This window comes from Scyliorhinus torazame, chromosome 6 (genome assembly GCF_047496885.1).
Source record: "Scyliorhinus torazame isolate Kashiwa2021f chromosome 6, sScyTor2.1, whole genome shotgun sequence".
Taxonomy (NCBI): Eukaryota; Metazoa; Chordata; class Chondrichthyes; order Carcharhiniformes; family Scyliorhinidae; genus Scyliorhinus; species Scyliorhinus torazame.
Window position 1 is genome coordinate 84,314,318 of NC_092712.1, and position 20,308 is coordinate 84,334,625.

Genomic DNA, 20,308 nt, shown 5'->3' on the forward strand with positions numbered 1-20,308 from the left:
CAGAAGTCAGCTGACTCACGGAAGTAATATGGGGGGAGCAAAAGTGCTCGATGCGGATCTAGCGGGGGGGGGGGGGGAGAGGGGGGAACATTAGGGTTGCTGCTGCACTGTCCGAGGGGGAACTGAAAATGGAAGAGGTGGTCGGGGCGGGACGTCCCTGCCTGGGCGACTGGAGGGTGCGGGAGGCGCAAACACGGGACTGGCCTAAGATAGGAGATGGCTAGTCGGCGGAGGGGGGCGGGGCCCCCCCAATCCGGCTGATCACGTGGAATGTGAGAGGCCTAAATGGGCCGGTTAAGAGGGCCCGAGTGTTCGCGCGCCTAAAGGGACTGAAGGCAGACGTGGTCATGCTTCAGGAGACACATCTGAAGGTGGCAGATCAGGTCAGGTTAAGGAAGGGATGGGTAGGACAGGTGTTCCATGCGGGGCTGGATGCGAAGAATAGAGCGGTGGCAATACTGGTGGGGAAGCGGGTGTCGTTTGAGGCCAAGAACATAGTAGCGAACAATGGAGGGTGATACGTGATGGTGAGCGGTAGGTTGCAGGGGATGGAGGTGGTACTGGTGAATGTATATGCCCCGAACTGGGACGATGCTGGATTCATGAAACAGATGTTGGGGCGTATTCCAGACTTGGAGGTAGGGAGCTTGATAATGGGTGGGGATTTTAACACGGTGCTGGACCCAGCATTAGATCGTTCCAGATCTAGGACGGGGAAGAGGCCGGCTGCGGCCAAGGTGCTTAGGGGGTTTATGGATCAGATGGGGGAGTAGAGCCGTGGAGATTTGCCAGGCCTTTGGCCAGAGAATTTTCTTTTTTGTCCCACGTACATAAGGCCTACTCCCGGATAAATTTTTTTGTTCTGGGCAGGGCATTGATCCCGAAAGTGGAGGGAACGGAATATTCGGCCATAGCCATTTCAGACCATGCCCCGCATTGGGTGGAGCTAGAGCTGGGCGAGGAGAGGGACCAACGTCCGTTGTGGAGGTTGGATTAGGGACTGCTGGCAGACGAGGAAGTGGTTGGGAGGGTGCGGGGGTGCATCGAAAGGTATCTGGAGGCCAACGACAACGGGGAGGTGCAGGTGGGAGTAGTATGGGAGGCGCTGAAGGCGATGGTCAGGGGAGAGTTAATCTCCATCGGGGCTCATAGGGTGAAGAGAGAGGGCAGGGAAAGGGAGAGGTTAGTGGGGGAGATTTTAAGGGTGGACAGGAGATATGCAGAGGTTCCTGATGAGGGACTACTCAGGGAGAGACGAAGTCTCCAGACGGAGTTCGACCTGTTGACCACAGGGAAGGCAGAGGCACAGTGGAGGAAGGCACAGGGGGCGATATATGAATATGGGGAGAAGGCGAGCCGGATGCTGGCACATCAGCTCCGTCAGAGGATGGCAGCGAGGGAAATAGGTGGAGTCAAGGATGGCAGGGGAACTACGGTGCGGAGTGCGGGTAAAGTGAATGAGGCATTCAAGGCCTTTTACGAGGAGCTGTATAGGTCCCAGCCCCCAGGGGGAAAGAGGGGATGCGACGATTCTTGGACCAATTGAGGTTCCCGAGGGTGGAGGAGCAGGAGGTGGCTGGTTTGGGGGCGCCAATTGGGGTGGAGGAGCTGGTTAAAGGACTGGGGAGCATGCAGGCAGGGAAGGCCCCGGGGCCGGATGGGTTCCTGGTGGAGTTTTATAGGAAGTATGTAGACCTGTTAGCCCCGTTGCTGGTAAGGACCTTCAATGAAGCAAGGGAGGGGGGGACCCTGCCTCCGGCAATGTCGGAGGCGACGATCTCTTTGATCTTGAAGCGGGATAAGGACCCACTGCAATGTGGGTCATATAGACCGATCTCGCTCCTCAACGTAGATGTTAAGTTGCTGGCAAAAATGTTGGCTACGAGGATTGAGGCCTGTTTCCCAGGGGTGATTCACGAGGACCAGACGGGAGTCGTAAAGCGTGGGCAGCTAAATACTAATGTGCGAAGGCTCCTAAATGTGATAATGATGCCATCGGTGGAGGGAGAGGCGGAGATAGTGGCAGCCATGGACGCGGAGAAGGCCTTTGACCGAGTAAAGTGGGAGTATCTCTGGGAAGTGTTGAGGAGATTTGGGTTCAGGGGAGGGTTTATTAGTTGGGTTAAGCTCCTGTATAGAGCCCCGGTGGCGAGTGTGGTCATGAACCGGCGGAGGTCGGAGTATTTCCGGCTGTATCGAGGGACGAGGCAGGGGTGCCCCCTGTCCCCTCTGCTGTTTGCATTAGCAATTGAACCTTTGGCCATGGCGTTAAGGGAGTCGGGGAAATGGAAGGGGGTGGTCCGAGGGGGAGAGGAACATCGACTGTCGCTGTACGCAGACAACCTGTTGCTGTATGTGGCGGATCCAGTGGAGGGGATGGTTGAGGTCATGCAGATCCTAAGGGAGTTTGGAGACTTTTCGGGCTACAAGCTCAATGTGGGAAAGAGTGAGCTCTTTGTGGTGCATCCGGGGGATCAGGGAAGAGGGATAGACGACCTACCGTTGAGAAGGGTGGAAAGGAGCTTTCGATACTTGGGGATTCAGGTAGCTAGGAGCTGGGGGGCACTGCACAAACTTAATTTGACGTGGCTGGTGGAACAGATGGAGGAGGATTTTAAAAGGTGGGACATGTTGCCACTCTCGCTGGCGGGCAGGGAACAGTCGATTAAAATGGTGGTCCTCCCGAGGTTTCTTTTTGTATTCCAATGCCTCCCAATTGTGATTACCAAGGCCTTCTTTAAGAGGGTAAGCAGGAGCATTATGGGATTTGTGTGGGCGAGCAAGACCCCAAGGGTAAGGAGGGGGTTCCTGGAGCGTAGCAGAGATAGAGGAGGGTTGGCGTTGCCGAATTTGGGTGGCTACTACTGGGCAGCCAATGTGGCGATGATACGTAAGTGGTTGATGGAGGGAGAGGGGGCGGCGTGGAAGAGGTTGGAGATGGCGTCCTGCAAAGGAACGAGCCTGGGGACGCTGGTGACGGCACCGCTGCCGCTCCCGCCGACAAGGTACACCACGAGCCCGGTGGTGGCGGCAACGCTAAAGATCTGGGGGCAGTGGAGACGGCACAGGGGTGCGATGGGAGCCTCGGTGTGGTCCCCGATCAGAGATAACCATCAGTTTGTCCCAGGAAGAATGGATGGGGGGTTTCAGAGCTGGCATCGGGCAGGGATTAGAAGAATGGGGGACCTGTTCATCGATGGGACGTTTGCGAGCTTAGGGGTGCTTGAGGAGAAATTTGGACTACCCCCGGGAAATGCCTTCAGGTACATGCAAGTGAGGGCGTTTGTGAGGCGGCAGGTGAGGGAATTCCCGCTGCTCCCGGCACAGGGGATTCAAGACAGGGTGATTTCGGGCGTATGGGTCGGAGAGGGCAAGGTGTCGGCCATATACCAGGAGATGAAAGAAGAGGGGGAGGCTTTGGTAGAGGAGCTGAAGGGTAAATGGGAAGAGGAGTTGGGGGAGGAGATTGAGGAGGGGCTATGGGCTGATGCCCTAAGTAGGGTTAATTCCTCTTCCTCGTGTCCCAGACTTAGCCTGATACAATTTAGGGTGGTTCATAGAGCGCATATGACGGGGGCGAGGCTGAGTAGGTTCTTTGGGGTGGAGGACAGATGTGGGAGGTGCTCAGGAAGTCCAGCGAACCATGTCCATATGTTTTGGTCATGCCCGGCACTGGAGGGGTTCTGGAGGGGAGTTGCGGGAACAGTATTTAGGTGGTGAAAGTCCGGGTCAAGCCAAGCTGGGGGCTAGCACTATTTGGAGTAGTGGGCGAGCCGGGAGTGCAGGAGGCGAAAGAGGCCGGCATTCTGGCCTTTATGTCTCTAGTAGCCCTGCAAAGGATCTTGTTAATGTGGAAAGAGGCGAAGCTCCCCAATGTGGAAGCCTGGATAAATGATATGGCAGGGTTTATCAAGTTGGAGAGGATAAAGTTTGCCCTGAGAGGGTCTGCGCAGGGGTTCTACAGGCGGTGGCAACCATTCCTAGACTATCTCGCGGAGCGTTAGATGAAGGTCGGACAGCAGCAGCAGCAACCCGGGGGGGGAGAGGGGGGGGCATCGTTCGTGGTGGGGGGAGGGGGAGGGGGAGGAGGGAGGGAGGGGGAAGGATTTTGTTGCTGGGGGGCATTTGAGCAAGAAAACACATGAATGATCCGGAAAATTGACATGTACGGGAGGAATCCAATGTACAAAGTTCTGTATCTTATTGACTTGCCATGTTCATGTCCTGCTATGCGAGCTTTCTTTCTTTTCTTTTTGTAACGGGGGGCGGGGGGGGGGGGGGGGGGTTTGTTTGTATGGTTGAAAATTTTGTTGAAAAATTCTTAATAAACATATTTTACAAAAAAAAAGAATGAACTCGGTTTGTTCTCACTGGAACGACGGAGGTTGAGGGTTTTGTAGACCTGATTGAGGTCTACAAAATTATGAGGGGCATAGACAGAGTGGATAGTCAGAGGCTTTGCCCCAGGGTAGAGGGGTCAATTACTAGGGGGCATAGGTTTAAGGTACGAGGGGCAAGGTTTAGAGTAGATGTACGAGGCAAGTTTTTTACACAGAGGGTAGTGGGTGCCTGGAACTCGCTACCGGAGGAGGTGGTGGAAGCTGGGACGATAGTGACATTTAAGGGGCATCTTGACAAATACATGAATAGGATGGGAATAGAGGGATACGGACCCAGGAAGTGTAGACGATTGTAGTTTAGTCGGGCAGCATGGTCGGCACGGGCTTGGAGGGCTGAAGGGCCTGTTCCTGTGCTGTACTTTTCTTTGTTCTTTGTTTATACTCTCTCCCAACTCTTCCTGCACTTTGCCTTGACCCCTTCTAGTGGCGCCTTCTCCTCCTCCAAAATAACCCCTAAACCACCGATACTATCCCCTTCTCCAGTCTCCCTATCGTCAGCACTTCCTCCAGCAATGTGGAAGCCGGCTCTACTGGGAAGCTCTGTATCTCCTTTCTGGCAAATTCTCGAACCTGCATGTACCTAAATATTTCCTCCTGCTCCAGCCCATACTTCGTTCCCAGCTCCTTCAATCCCGCAAAAAGACCCCCAAGAAACAAATCTTTTAGTGTCCTAATTCCTTTCTCCTCCCATCTCGGAAAATTTCCATCCCACTTCCATGGCTCAAATCTATGGTTCCCCCGAATCGGCATTTCCGTTGACCCTGCCCCCAACCCGAAGTGCTGTCGAAACTGCCTCCAAATTCTCAAAGAAGCTATTACTCCCGGATTCCCTGAGTATCTCCCGGGGCCGTCGGGAACAGCGCTGTCGCTAGCGCCTCCAATCCCGACCCCCTACCCAAACTCTCCTCCATTCTGACCCATTGAGAGTCAACCTTCTATCAGGTTTCTTGATTAATAGGGAGATCAGGGGTTATGGGGAGAAGTCAGGAGAATGGGGGATGAGAAAAATATCAGTCATGATTGAATGGTGGAGCAGACTCGATGGGCCGAATGGCCTAATTCTGCTCCTATGTCTTACGGTCTTATGGTCCTTCAGGTAAAGATAAGGTAAGGTAAAATCACCATAGTTCCAGATGACCATTGGCTGCTTTCCCCACAGGTGGAAAGCTGACTGGTGATGATTTAACCTGTGGATCAACACACCTCAGGCGAGGGGAAAGGTAGGGAAGGGTGGTCCTTCATGAATAACCTCAGCCAGTACAGGATTGAAGCCGAATTGCTGGCCTTGCTCTGCATCAGTAATCAGTTGTCTAGCCAAGTGAGCTAAACCGGACCCATGATGGGCAGCCAAACTGACTGGTTCCTATCAGATACAAGCACTGAGGTTGTCCCAACTATTTTTAGTGTCTCTCCAGTATACTTCGCGAAAGTAGCTTCAATGACCAAGGTAAGCCAGTAGTAGAAAGGAAAAGATTTATTTTACTTTTAACAATAAGCTGCCCACGGCAGTAACTGTCTACAAGCACAGTCCCTGTTGGGACAACTAACATGCAGGTCGCTGTTGAGGCTGGTTTTTATTCTCAGTTCTAACGCAGGTAAAATAGGGTAGGTCCAACTTCCGACCCCCCCCTGAGCTCACCCCTGTAATATGGGTGCCCACCATATTTAAATTAATATTCAAGGGTCAGTTAGGCTTGTTATTAAGTCAGTTGACCCTGATGATATGCTGCCCACTCCATAAAATATTTGGTGGGGGTAGCCAGGTGTGAATGGGAAGCTTAATGTTTTCATCAAAATACTTAAAGGACAGGAAGGAAGGTGGGGGTCACACTTCGGGGGCTGCCCTTTGCTGATTGGGGAATGGCCTCCCCTTAGGTGGAGTCCTACTTCCTTCCTGCTCCCTCCTTTCAACCCACTCCCTCCCCCACCATCCCTCTCTCTAACCTACCAAAAGCATCCTGACCCAAGACCTTAGCTTACCTGCTCCAGATCACGTGTAGCTTTTCTGCAGGACCAGCAATAGCCACCGCCCCTTCCTGTTGCTGCTGGGACAGATGGAGTTGTCAGCCACTCAAATTGCCCACCAGCTCCAGGAGGCCGGATGATATTTGTAGTGGTCTTAAAAGTAATACCCTTTATTTTTTTAAAGCTCAAAGGAGGAAAAAACTCAAATGAAAGAACAGGATCCCAAGAAGACTAAACAAGATAAAGAAAATGTTGAGATTGTCAAAGCCAAGATATACAAGTGCAAAGCAGCTCAAGAAAAAAAAAATATGCTTCAGAGAATGTGAGTATGAACTTTCCTTTCTAATTATTTTTCATTATTTTATTTGTTCAATGGATCTTCTGGCTATCACTGGCGAGGGCAGCATTAATTTCCCATCCCTAAATGCCCTTGAGAAGATAGTGGTGAGCTGCCTTCTTGAGCTGCTGCAGTCCAAGTTGTATTGACACACACACGATGCCTTATCTTCAAGTATGCTACAAGCAGAGGTGTATTTAGACTTCTTCATGGGGCTTCATGCTCTGCTTCATTTCTGGGCCCACCCTACTATGATATCACGCCCCTCCTGACCTTGCCCAACCTTGCCCCACAAAACGCAAAGGTGCAAGTGTTTTCCATTTGTCTGCTCGAACTGTGATTGCAATATATTCCACCAATACATGGAATCTGAAATAAAGGCATACAAAGCCAAAAGAATGTACAGCTCCCTCACAGGAATCAGCTGCAGCATTGCAGATTAAATTCAAGGAATGACTAGAACATCGGATTAATAATGCACAGAGGCTTGCATTGTTCAGTCTTGCTTGTGGACCTGTGTATTTTCCTGTCATATTTGCGGCATTATTGAAGCTCTGCCCATGACAATTTTTGATGTCCAAACTTGAAATTGCAATGATTTCCAAAACAGTTGTCTCCAGACCCGCAGAAGTGTGGGATCGCAACTGGACAAAACAAAGAAGTCACTCAACAACTTCACCGTCACTGGTCACTATTGTAGTCAATGAGGAGTCCTAAAAAGGTAAGTCAAAAGTAGTTTATTTCCTACACACAGCTAGGAACTACAGCAACTAAGCAACAGTCCAAGTTCCTGCCAGGACCACCCTGAGATGCCAGTTTTATCTCGGGAAATTAACAAGTCCACTTTTGGGTCACTGCCCCTCAGCGTTATCCACGAGCCCTACAAGGAGATCAAATCGGGTTGTTCCTGTGGATCTTGTGGGGGTTATACCATCCCTCCCCCTACAAATTCCATAAGAGCCTCTGTTGCAGGGAGTGGAGGAGGCATGTAGCGTGTTGGGGACCGTTATTTTGTGTTGAACGTCTGGGGGGTGGGGGGGCACCATCACCGACCGTCGCCTGCCGTTGCCATCGTCCGAGAACTCGGATGTCTGAGTCTCCGTGTCTGATCCGAATCCTCCACATCACGCATCTCAGTGTTGGGACCCTCACGGGGTGATGTACCCAGGCCCCCTTGTGCCGGGCCATCAGGGCTGGGAAATGGTTCCTCCGTCTGATGCTTTGACCGTTTGTTCTGACGCTGGTCCCCTGCTCCGGAGGTGGCCTGGGTGTCTCCACACCAAACATTCATATGTTTTAATTGAGTATGATACTGCTCCAGTCTGGTTCAACATGGTCCTTGGATTCCACCGGGCACTGTCTCCGAAGTTTCTGACATATACTGCGTGCCCTGGTCTGAAACCTCGGGCTCGCGTCCGCCTGCACGGTGCCACCTCTGAAGGTCTTGATCCCCTTCTCCTTTCCCGCTAATATCAGGGAACATTAGGTTTTGGCAGGTTCTGAGCTTATGGCCCACCAACAGTTCAGCCAGTGCCACTCCGGTCATAATATGTGAGGTGGTCCAGTAGCTGAACAAAAATCACGCCTCGTCTCCATGTTTCCTCATATTGTTCTTGAAAGTCTTTACAGCCAGACCATTTAAGGAAGGGTTGTGTGGTGCCGTCCAGATGTGCTTCACCCTGTTTGTCTTTGTGAAATGTGCAAACTCCTCACTGGTGAACGTGTACCGTTGTCCATGACTAATACCTCTGGAATGACATGGGTACTGCCGGCGCGACAAGGTGGCACAGTGGTTAGCACTGCTGCCTCACAGCGCAGGAACCCGGGTTCAATTTCGGCTTTGGATGACTGTGTGGAGCATGCACATTCATTCTGTCCCTGCGTGGGTTTCCTCCGAGTGCTCCTGTTTCCTCCCACAGCCCAAAGATGTGCAGGCTAGGTAGATTGGCCATGCTAAATTGCTCCTTAATGTCCAAAAGGCTAGGTGGGGTTAGGGTAAGTGACCATTCACCTCGACAGTGATTTTCATGCGTCAATTCAACTGCATGCACTTGTCGGGCTGCTCTAGGTGGAGGGTCCTGGCTCTAGGCAGGCACCCCCCTTGACCTGGATTACACCCTTGTTAACTAACCTGGCATTTCCGGCTCCTTCGGTTTCTCCAACCACAGGTGCCGCACCTCAGTGAATTCGTCTCCAGTGGCTCTGGGGAGCTGTCTCACCTGGCTGCAGTGGCCCACGGCCAACGGGTCTATCCCCGATGGTGTTTGGGCAAAGGCGGGGTCCAAGAGGTCTGCTCCTAAGGGGCACTGCTCGTCTGAATGGGAGATGTCCTATGCTATTTGCCTCCATCCTCGATGAACCTTCGAGCTCCTGAACTCCCTTCTCCGTGCTCTCCTGTGAGAGGGAGATCTCGATGGCTCGTTTTAGGTCCAACGACAGCTCGGCCAGCAATTTCCACTGGGTCCGCATGTTACTTACGCCGCATATAAGGCAGTCTTGTAGCATCTCAGGTTAGGATGGTCCGTAGTTGCAGTGTTCCGTCAGTTTGTGTAATCATGCCAGAAACTCAGCAACGACTCCCCTGGGTTTCCCTCAGCCATATTAAATCGGTATTTTTGGACAATGACCGACGGCTTGGGGTTATAATGGTTTGTTATAAGCGCCACCAATTCCTCAAATGTCTTGGAGTCCGGGGCCGCAGATAGGTTAGGTTCTTTATGATGCTGAAAATGGAAGCCACGCAGGCAGTGAAAAGAATCACCTTCTGGTGGTCTTCCCCAGCATAGCGTTCACCCTGGAGAAATAACGCATACGCTCCATGTACTGAGCCCAGTTTTCCGCAGTCACATGTGTTGAGTCTACCGAAGAGCGACATTTCTGAAACAGTGCAAACTTGCTCCTTTACATTGAGAGATAGCTGTGGTCCAAGTGGCCTACAGCGTAGTTCCATTTTATCCTCGTCATCAATATTGTAGTTAATGAGGAGGCCCGAAAAGGTGAGTCAGAAATAGTTTATTTCCTTCTCACAGCTAGGAAATATAGCAACTAAGTAATAGTCCCAGTCCCAGCCAGGATCATCCTGCGATGCTGGTTCCTTCCTGGACTGGCTTTTGTCTCAGGAAATTAACGAACCAGCTGTTGAGCCTCAGCCCCTCCACATGCTCTATGAGGAGATAAATTGGGTTGTCCCCGTGGGTCACGTGGGGGTTATCACAGTCACATATCTTAAAATTAATGTTAATTGGTCCTATGACTCAGTTGAATCAACTATTATGGAATAGTATTTGACATCTTTTACTTTATTAGTGAATTGGTTTCTGAGCTGCTCTGCCATTATAGTGACAAACGCATTGTAAGTTTGGTGCAATACAAAGTTGCTTTTCCTTGAGCCACAGTATCGATAACTTTTCAAATGCTCTTTGAGAAGCTCATTAAATTCACTTGAGATATTCAAGACAGGTGAAAAAAATACCACTTTGAGTTGCCAATGATGATTCATCATTTCATTTTCATTTCATTTTTCATTTCATTATGTCTTCTTATAGGTAGTCCCCAAAAAGAGCAGTTTCACTGACACAACACGTCTTACCACTTTCCTCCAATAAGAATGTTCCTTTTCAAACTGAACCAATAACGCAGAATCAATTCTTTCAGAAAATTTACATCTTTGAATGAATACACACATAGCTTTAATATGAGCTTTTAGAGTTTCATGATTAGCAATATGTCTTCCAACATTTCTCTAGTTAGAGTAGCCATCAACAAATGCTTGTTTCCCTTTACTAGGGTCAGGAAATAATTTGCAAACATACCTTATAAGTTTCTTAAAAAAGGCAACCAAGTTCTCATTTCCATTACCCCATTTCTCTTCACCCTCAGAAAATGGGACTTATGAAGACTTCTAACCTGCTTTCGGCCTCCTACCTCAAACTCTTTTCTCAGATTTTCCAAGGGCTGGTTTAGCACACTGGGCTAAATCGCTGGCTTTTAAAGCAGACCAAGCAGGCCAGCAGCACGGTTCAATTCCCGTACCAGCCTCCCCGAACAGGCGCCGGAATGTGGTGACTAGGGGCTTTTCACAGTAACTTCATTGAAACCTACTTGTGACAATAAGCAATTTTCATTTTCATTTCATATTACCTATGTTTTCTGATTTATTTTTCAACAAAATATTCTATCTTATCCAGTGGAACAGATTTTGGCCAGAAGGCAATGTCTTCAGGGTAGACTTCTTCTCTCATTTCAACAGAAGAGTCAGTAATATCTTGTAGTTCCATTGCCATTTCAGAGTCTGTGGTGATCTGTGTATCTGTACATACATAAGGTACATACATGTATAGTCATTACAATTAAATGATGACTAGAGGGCAACACTAACAGGGGGTATAAAAACAGACTCAATCTGTTTTCCCGCCTCTTTTCATGTGTATTGTGACGAGAGACCAGAGGCGTAGAGTTAGCTCAGATTGCAAGTATAATTAATCATAGTTTATCCTAGTTCTGTCTTGTTTAATGTAATAACTAGTAAAAGTATTAAAGAATTGAACTCACTAGTTAATTGATTAGTTACTCAATAAATTATTTGCTTTCATTGGACGACTTCGAGTATTTATCATTATCAAGTTTAAGAACATCTCGGCTTAAACAAATGAGTAACATATATTACTCCAAGTAATGTAACAGAGTCCACTTCTTGTTCAATGTCTTCAGGCAGTGTGGTATCTCCAGATATCGGCAAGCCTACTTTTGGTGGATGAAGATGTATGTGCAGTTTGTACACTGTTCAGTACTTCTTAAAGTAAAATGACAAACTGTCTTTTTGCCTAGTTTTGTCCTGTAGCCTCAACTTAAAATCCCGATTGATAGCGTTGCTTCATATTGCTAAAGAAAATGATCTTGATTTTAATTAATTTTCAGGAAGAGCAGGCTTTTGCAAGTCAATCCCATGTTAATTCAAGCTCTGCAAAATTGAATTCATCTTTTAACTATGAAGCTGTGATTTTGGATTTCAAACAACACACACTCTATTCTTCTCCTGCCCATTCCCCCTCACAAATTCTCCCTCTCTCCAAAATGCAACCCAGCCCTCATACACCCTCCTTGCAAGTCTGAAACCTTGGCTAACCCCCCCTTCACACATTCCTCCCCAACTCCTCCCACAGCCTCACACATTCATATGGCTAAAACTCTCACCACATACCCATAGACCTCATTATATTGAAACTACATATGATAGATAATAAGTCATTCACAAACTAGTTTTCTCACAGGACTGTAACCGAGGAGTCTATGCCATCGACTTGTCCATAATCAAACCATGAACACAATGCTGAGTGTGACATTAAGTATGACTTAAAATCCGATAAATTCTGATGGCATTGTATGTTATAGCCATAGACGGATTTACAATGAAACACATTGAGGTAGGATGTCATAGGTTTTACACCCTTCCAACAATGTCATACCTAGTTGCCCTGCTGCCTCCCCCCGCCCCACTACCGCCTCCTCCTTCATGGTGAGCATGCAGCATCCTCTTCCTCCTAACCTTCTTCTCTCCCTCTGGCCTCCGACTGCTCATGGTGACTATGACTTCTATGTCATTGATAGAAACCTACTTTATTATAGGTAATAAAGGTTTAAGGGAAGAAATGATTTTGTGGCATTATATACTATTAAAAATATATATTAAGCCATGACATCAGAAAATGCTGAGAGCATGGGAAAAGATCTGATAAGGGAGTCAGTATTCAAACTGACGATCCACGTTGCAGAATAGACCCATTGTTATCATTAGTGGGCAAACATCCCAGTTCTGGAGAATATGGTGGGAAACAGGTGGTCCGATTACACCATATTATAGAAACATAGAGAAGTTTCCCCATGCCATATTATCTCTTAAAACTTGATAGACAGACATTTCATCGAATTAAATGAATTATAATTATTTTAACCCAATCACAGTCAGAAAGGGGACAGAACCTAAAAAAGATTATGATTTTCTCATGAGACAGAGAGAGAACCTTTTTTACTCTCTCCAAAATCATCTTTCAGCTCTCATCTCTCTCTGTCTCTCTCTCAGAATTCATCTTTAACCTAACCTTTGAAACCTATTTCTACTTTGCTTTGCAAACAGCTATTTACTTTCGTTTCATTTTTGTATTGTGCATTTTGATCTGAAGAAATTACCCCAAACTGAATTGTATATTGAATTCAACTCAACTATCTGTATTGGCGTTGGACAAACAACTTTTAGATTCTGTATTCGTATAAAATTTGACTTGATCAGTAGACTTTGAAACTGACATAAATAAAGCTATGCTTGACTTCACCCAAGAATCTCACTCTCGAGTTCTGTAAGATTGATATATATAGTCCGGCGACACATAAATATATTAACAAAATACAGATCCATCAGTCATTTATCTGTGAGAGAAACAGGCCCATCTTCCATGTTCCTTTGAAGAAAGCACTATATGCCCTTCTCCAACACAAAGTTCTTCGTGGCACCTGGTTACATGAGTCACTAGAGGAAACATGAATTGACCTGTGAAACCAGGAACTCCACTCTTCTACTCCTTTGGGTTAAGAGAAGACAGTTGGAATTTATTTTGTGCCATTTTTGGGATGTGAATATAAGTTTAAAACATGTTCTCACCCTGCTTCTCCAACGTGGTCCCCTGACTATCCAAAGAAATACTCCAAGTTCGGACTTGCTCTTTCCAGTTCTACTTTGCACATTTCAGGTTCCACACTCTTAGGCTACTAAAATCCGACTAGAGTGGAGGCAGCTGATGGCATAAATGGCCAGCTGGTTCCGTAAGATGTACATGCATGAAACGTATCCCACCCCATTCCCGCTCCTGTGAAAATGTGAAGTGCTGTGTCCTCAACATCTTTGTCTATCTCCCCCAATGTTGGCCCCCTATCCAACCCCACTGCTCCATGTTCCCCCTACTGCAGAATAAATGTGACCCCATTTCCAGTTCTCTCGAGCTTTTGGCATCCAGATTTGAAACATTAGCTCCCTTTTCTCTCCACAGATGCTGTCAGATCTGCTGAGGTTGCCCAGTATTTTCTGTTTCTGTTGTTGTTGTTGAAATACTCAACAGATGTGCACTGTGTTGTGGCTGAGAGGTCATTTGTAGGGATCTAAAATTGGCTGCCTGACAGAAAACAGAGAGGAGTGGTTAATGGATGCTTTCTGGTCTGGAGGAATGTTTTTACCGGAGTTCCCTAGGGGACCCTTGCTTTTCTTATAAATATTAATGACCTCAATCTTTGTTTACATGCACAATTTCAAAATTTGCAGAATATTATGTTGTTTGTTGTAGCCACAAAGAGAAATAATCAGAGGTCACACATCGAGGTCTTATAGCATAGTGCAAGGGGTTTATTTAAAAGATTCTGCTCAAACAGGGTACAATGGTGAACCCATTGGAGTGTCTTTCTGTACACTGGTCAGTGTTACATGTGGTGAAACCAACTCAGGAACTGTCTCTGGCTGTGTGGATTATTACTGTCTTAACAGTTTCTGAAATTTCTGCAGCTGTAGTCCTCAAATCAGGCATGTCATTGTCCATACACTTGTGGTGAAAACATCTGGTACAGATTCTGTACTCTCACTATGTGCAAACAACAATTGCCGGGGTCCATTTTTCACCTGAAGTGTAATTCCTTGCAAGAACACATTCCACACGGTCAAAGACTCTGCTTTTAGGATGTTGTTCCCTCCTAGCCACTTGCGTCTGATATTGTTCTCTGAACTTGAAGGGGGAGTCAAAAGGTCGAACATTGTGCAAAGTTTCCTTTTTAACATCAGTATAGCCGGTGAGTTTTATGTTGTGGAATGTGCAGTGTTTCTGAATATCATAAGAAAGCTATTGACACATTTTGGTAGAGAGCCTTTATCCCTCAAAACCTACACAGCATGCTTGAGCGAATGTGCAAAATGTTCAGCTTAGCTGTTAGTAGCTGGATGGTAAGGGCAGATTTGATATGGCAGATACCACACTCTTTCAGGTAGTCCTTGAATTCAACAGATGTTAACTGTGTACCATTATCTCTCACGAATTGTTCAGGTTACCCGAATCTTGCAAACACCTCGTCAAACCTTTCTATAGTCTGTTCCGTAGTTGTCAATTTCACGATGGTAGCCACCGGCCACTTCGAATGTGCATCAACCATGACTAAAATATGTGTCCTTCGACTGGTCCCAGATAATTGACATGGATTCTTTGGCATGGCCTGGTAGGGCATTCTCATGGATGCATAGGTTGTAGTGGAGGTACATTTCTCGATGCAGTGCGGGATTGGCATAACCCTACCTTCTCCTCTATTTGGGAATCGAACCAAGGCTACCAGAAGTAGTTTCTCATCAACCCCCTCATTCTAACTACACCAGGATGACCCTCCTGCAGCTGACCAAAGATTCTCCTCCTTCGACAAGGCGGAAATGATTACTTGAAAACTCCACAACAATAAGCCATTTTGTACTGTCTTTAAGGTCTGGATTCTTCCTGTGCTCTTGTGATAGAGTGCCTTTTTGAGTCATGTCCAACACCTTCCCCATCACCAGATCTATTTTGGTAATTTTTTGCACCGGAGAAGACTTTACTGGAACATTTCCCACATGAGACAAATAAAACATGTCGTTGAAGTGTTCATCAGATTTGCGTTTGTCTTTCTGGTCTTGTTGATCTTGCAGCGATAGTCTAGACAAAGGGTCCGCGTTTGCATGCTGTTCAGACCTGCGACATTTGATGACATAATCGTCTGCCAACAAGTTGATTAACAGCCAACTTTGTAATCGACTAGCAGCAAGCAAAGAGAACCCCTTATGTGGCCCAAAAAATGTTGTCAAGAAACAATGTCAGCAATAGAGTAAATTGATTGCCAAATAAATAATGCTGGAACTTTCTAATACTAAAAATAATGTTGAGAGCTTCTTTCTCAAATTGAGCATAGTTGGACTCACTAGTCAAAGTCCTGGAAGCAAATGCTGTTGGTCGCTCTTTGCCTGAAGGCAGTATATGTGAGACAACTGTGCCAACCTTGTAGGGTGATGCATCGCAAATAAGCTGCAACTTCAGTTTTGGGTTATAATGGACCGATAACTCCGATTCCTGTAATTTATTTTGACATTTTGGTAGGCATCCTGATGAAGGCTATTTGGGCATATTGAGGTATTAGAAATTTCACTGCAACCAGTTTAAAAACTCTAGATCCATTAGTTACTGAAGAAGTTAAAATCTTCAGTTCTGACTGTGAGAGACAAGCTGCCAATTGTAAAAAGATACCACAAGGACACAATCTGTCAGTGGGGTCAGCTCCCAGGCGGAAACTCTGCAGGTGTTAAAACTCATGTGGGACAATCTACCATTTGCTCTGGCTCAAGGTGGCTGCCAATAACGACAAAGGGGGGTGATGGATTGCATCTGTTGTGTTATGCTTCTTCATGTAGCATAAGTTGCTTCCTTGATGTATACTCTGACAAAGAAAGGTTCAGACTTGGAGATAGGTTTAACACATTTATTGAACAGTTAACAATTCTCCTACTTGAGTTTGACTCTCCTGCTAATCTTACGATAGTAACTCAATCTAACTAACCAGTCTGCTCTATTCTATGTGGTGGGTGTGATGCTTCCTGATCTGCCACTGTCTCTCTGAGTGTCGCCTATGGAAAGAGAAAGAGCATGTGTGCCCTGTCCTTTTATATGGGTAGGCCCCTTGTGGTCGTGTCACCTCTGGGTGTGTCTTGACTACCCATTGGTCGTGTCCTATCTTACTGGCCTATTGGTTGAATGTCTGTGTGTCATGATGTCTCTGGTGCTCCTCTAGTGTTTATTTAGTCTTAGTGTATTTGCATTAACCCCTTGTGTATTTACAGTGATGCATATCACCACAGCCCCCCTTTTTTCGTGTTACATATTTTCTGTACAGTATTAAAGAAAATTGAACAAAATAGGTAGATAAGTGATGACATGTACAAATCATGATGACAGTAATGATTATTCAATACCAAATAATATGTATGAGTCCAAAGTTTATGAATTGGTACAGTCGAGTGGCTTTCTTCTTTTGTTGATGAAGTGGCGATGTTGATGTCGTCATTGCTTCGTGAACGCCGTCAGTTTCCCTGTGCTTAAGGAACCAAGAAGTGGTCAAATCACTTCGCTGTCTGATTTGGACTCTTTTTTTTCTATGCTTGTGGTAGCGATGCAGTATGTCAGCTGCTTTGAAAACTGGTTTGCTTGTTCGTAGTGGAGCACACTTGAATCGGTGAGATTTGCTGTCATGCCATGGTATAGCTGTAGTCTTGCCAGTGTTAGGAGCTGTGCTGTTACATTGTCCTGCATTTGCAGATTTGTACCATGTCGTACCAGTCGTTGTTCCAGTGTTGTTGGTTTTGTCATGCTTGTTGTTGACGTTGGTGCCATTGGTACTGTCTTGTTACTGTGTTTGTTGTTGTTTTCGTAGGTTTTGTTGTGTTTGCTGCGCTCAATGGCCACACCGAGTGGAGAATTTGAGTCCTTCATAAAGTTACTTGTGTCAGTGTCCTTTGTGGCATCTGCTGTTTCACTGAGCGTGCCGTCTCTGATTCCTCGGCGCTCCCCGTCTGGAGTCATGTCTGGTTCACAGGAATCATCTTTGGCTTGTCGATGCTCCCCGTCTGGAGTCATTTCAGGTTCACTTGAATCATCTGAGGTGTCACTTGAATCATCTGAGGTGTCTTGATGCTCCCCGTCCGGAGTCAAAACGTTCAGGAATGCATTTTCTTGTGGAGAGGCTCGAGTGAATGAGGTTTGAATTAATGTGGTGTCACTGGAGTCACTAGCAGCCTCACTTTGATTGTCGAATGCCTCTGTACATACTAGCGGAGAACAGTCAGTCTCGCTGTCATGTTGCACATCTTGTATGGGAATTGTGAAGCCTTCGTCACTTGCCGCACATGCACGGTGTAGACCTTCAGTGTCTTCTTGCTGGTTAAATGAGCTGGGTAGACTGTCAGAGTGTTTGTCAGGTGGCTCAAATAATCTGGGTAGACTGTCATAGTCGCTTTGTTGTTCATGTGAGCGTGGTAGACTTGCATCGCCTGCTGCTGGTTGCTCAGATGAGGTTGTTAGACCTTCATGGTCTTGTTCATGCAAGGACTGCGCTCTGGAGCCTTGTGTTGCTCCCATCGTGGAGTCTGTCAATGAGCTCGCTGTGGAGGCTTGTATCCCTCTCTCTGTGGAGTCTGGCAACGTTCCCTGTGTGGAGCCATGCAGTGGTCTCGCTCTGGATTCAATCTGTGCGCCCTCAAGGAGTCGTGCATTGGTCTCGCTGTGGAGTCTTTCTGTGTTCTCTGTGTGGAGACATGCAGTGGTCTCGCTGTGGAGTCCGTCATCACTTTCTGCGCGGAGTCGGGGACTCTTCGTGGTGCGTGGACCACCCTCTGTATGGAGTCGGGGTGTTGTACCCTCAATAACAACCCTAGAGAGTAAAACGGTAAAGAAGGCTTTAATAAGCCAAGAACTAGCCTGGTGCCGAGACGGGTGCTTAATGGGTGCCGCCTACAAGGCGGCCCCTTAAATACGACTCCCAGGTGGGCGGAGCCGGAGGCAGAGTCCCCCAGGGTTCCAAGCCCGGTCTTAAAGGGGACATCACCTTACATGATGATAAGGGTACAGTAATACAGTAACTTTTCATCACATTCACCCCCTGTTTAAAAAAACGAAGTCCGGCGGGGTGAAGTGAAATCGTAAGTCCATTAGTTTCGGCGGCCTGATCGTCCTCATTGACCTCCTCAGCTCGGGCGGTGGTGCAGCGGACACGGACGTCTTAGTTGAGGGTACGTCCGGGAGCACGGTGGTCTGAGCCTTGGTCCGGGTCGGGGTAGGGGATCAGGACGCAGGGGAAATAGCTGGGGCTGGGGGGAGCGGTGCCGGAGCCGGAGGGGGGTGTAGAGAGGGTGGCGCTAGGGGGCGAGCGCGGTCAGTGTCCACCGACAGGGAGTGAGAACATGGGTGGGGGGGGGGGGGGCGGATCCCGCAGGGGAGCTGTGAGGAAGGGGGTGTCTGTAGTTGGGGAACCAGCGGGTGCCAGATCCCGGAGGGAAACCGTATCTTGCCTGCCATCGGGGTACTCGCGTAGGTGCATCTGGGGTTCGTGTGTAGTAATCGGACCCTCTCGACCAGGGGGTCCGATTTATGGCTCCTCGCATGCCTCCGGAGAAGAACAGGTCCCGGAGCCGTCAGCCAAGGTGGAAGCAAGACCCCGGAGGTGGACTTCCTGGGGAAGACAAACAAGCGGTTGTGAGGGGTCTCATTCGTGGCTGTGCAGAGGAGCGACCTAATGGAGTGTAGGGCGTCGGGTAGGACCTCCTGCCAGCGGGCAGTTGGGAGACTTCTCGACCGTAGGACCAGAAGGACAGCCTTCCAAACTGTCGAGTTCTCCCTCTCCACCTGCCCGTTTCCCCGCGGGTTATAACTGGTCGTTCTGCTCGAGGCGATGCCTTTGCTGAGCAGATACTGACGCAGTTCATCGTTCATGAATGATGTACCTCGGTTGCTGTGGATATAAGCGGGGAAACCAAACAGGGTGAAGATGCTGTGCAGTGCCTTTGTCACGATGGCCAAGGTCATGTCGGGACAGGGAACGGCAAATGGGAAGTGGGAGAACTCGTCGATGACTGTGAGGAAGTAGGCATTGCGGTTGGTGGACGGGAAGGGGGCCCTTGAAGCCCACACTTAGTCGCTCAAAGGGCCCCGAGGCCTTCACGAGACGAGCCTTCTCTGGCCGGTAGAAGTGCGGTTTGCACTCTGTGCAGATCTGGCAAGCCTTGGTCATGGCCTTGACCTCCTTGGTTGAGTAAGGTAGGTTGTGGGACTTGATAAAGTGGACGAGTCGGGTAACCCCCGGGTGACAGAGGTCATTGTGGATGGCTTGCAGGCGGTCCTCCTGCGTGTTGGCGCACGTGCCGCGGGACAGGGCATCTGGGGGCTCGTTGAGCTCCCCTGGACGTTACTTGATATCGTATGTGTAGGTGGAGTGTTCGATCCTCCACCTAAAAATTTTATCGTTTTTTATTTTGCCCCATTGTGCGTTATCAAACATGAAGGCTACCGACCGTTGATCGGTGACGAGGGTGAACCTCCTACCAACGAGGTAGCGCCTCCAGTGCCGCACAGCCTCCACAATGGCTTGTGCCTCCTTCTCGACTGCAGAATGCCGAATCTCGGAGGCGGTGAGGGTCCGGGAGAAGAACGCTACTGGTCTGCCTGCCTGGTTGAGGGTAGCAGCCAGGCGATGTCTGATGCATCACTTGGATCCCTGGGGGACTCCGCCTCCGGCTCCACCCACCTGGGAGTCGTATATAAGGGGCCACCTTGTAGGCCGTACCCAGTAAGCACCCATCTCGGCACCAGGCTAGTTCTTAGCGTATTAAAGCCTTCTTTACCGTTTTACTCTCTAGCGTCGTTATTGAGGGTACAACAATTTAATAAGCTAAACTAGATTAGGTTGGACGCAGGCCTAAAACCAGAGAAGCTCAATCTGGAGGCACGGACAACGGAGGCGGAGTCCCCCCGGATTCCAAGCCCGATCTTAAAGGCGACATCACCTTACA

General features: G+C 48.2%; 1 protein-coding gene across 2 annotated transcripts in view; it reads left to right on the plus strand.

Moving 5' to 3' along the window:
- Positions 1–20,308, plus strand: part of odad2 (outer dynein arm docking complex subunit 2) — a 549,301-nt gene that overhangs the window by 129,012 nt on the left and 399,981 nt on the right. For both annotated transcript variants that reach the window (XM_072508396.1, XM_072508397.1), the window contains exon 9: positions 6,550–6,687. In XM_072508396.1, the coding sequence (XP_072364497.1) occupies positions 6,550–6,687 (138 nt within the window). The remainder of the gene's footprint in view (positions 1–6,549; positions 6,688–20,308) is intronic.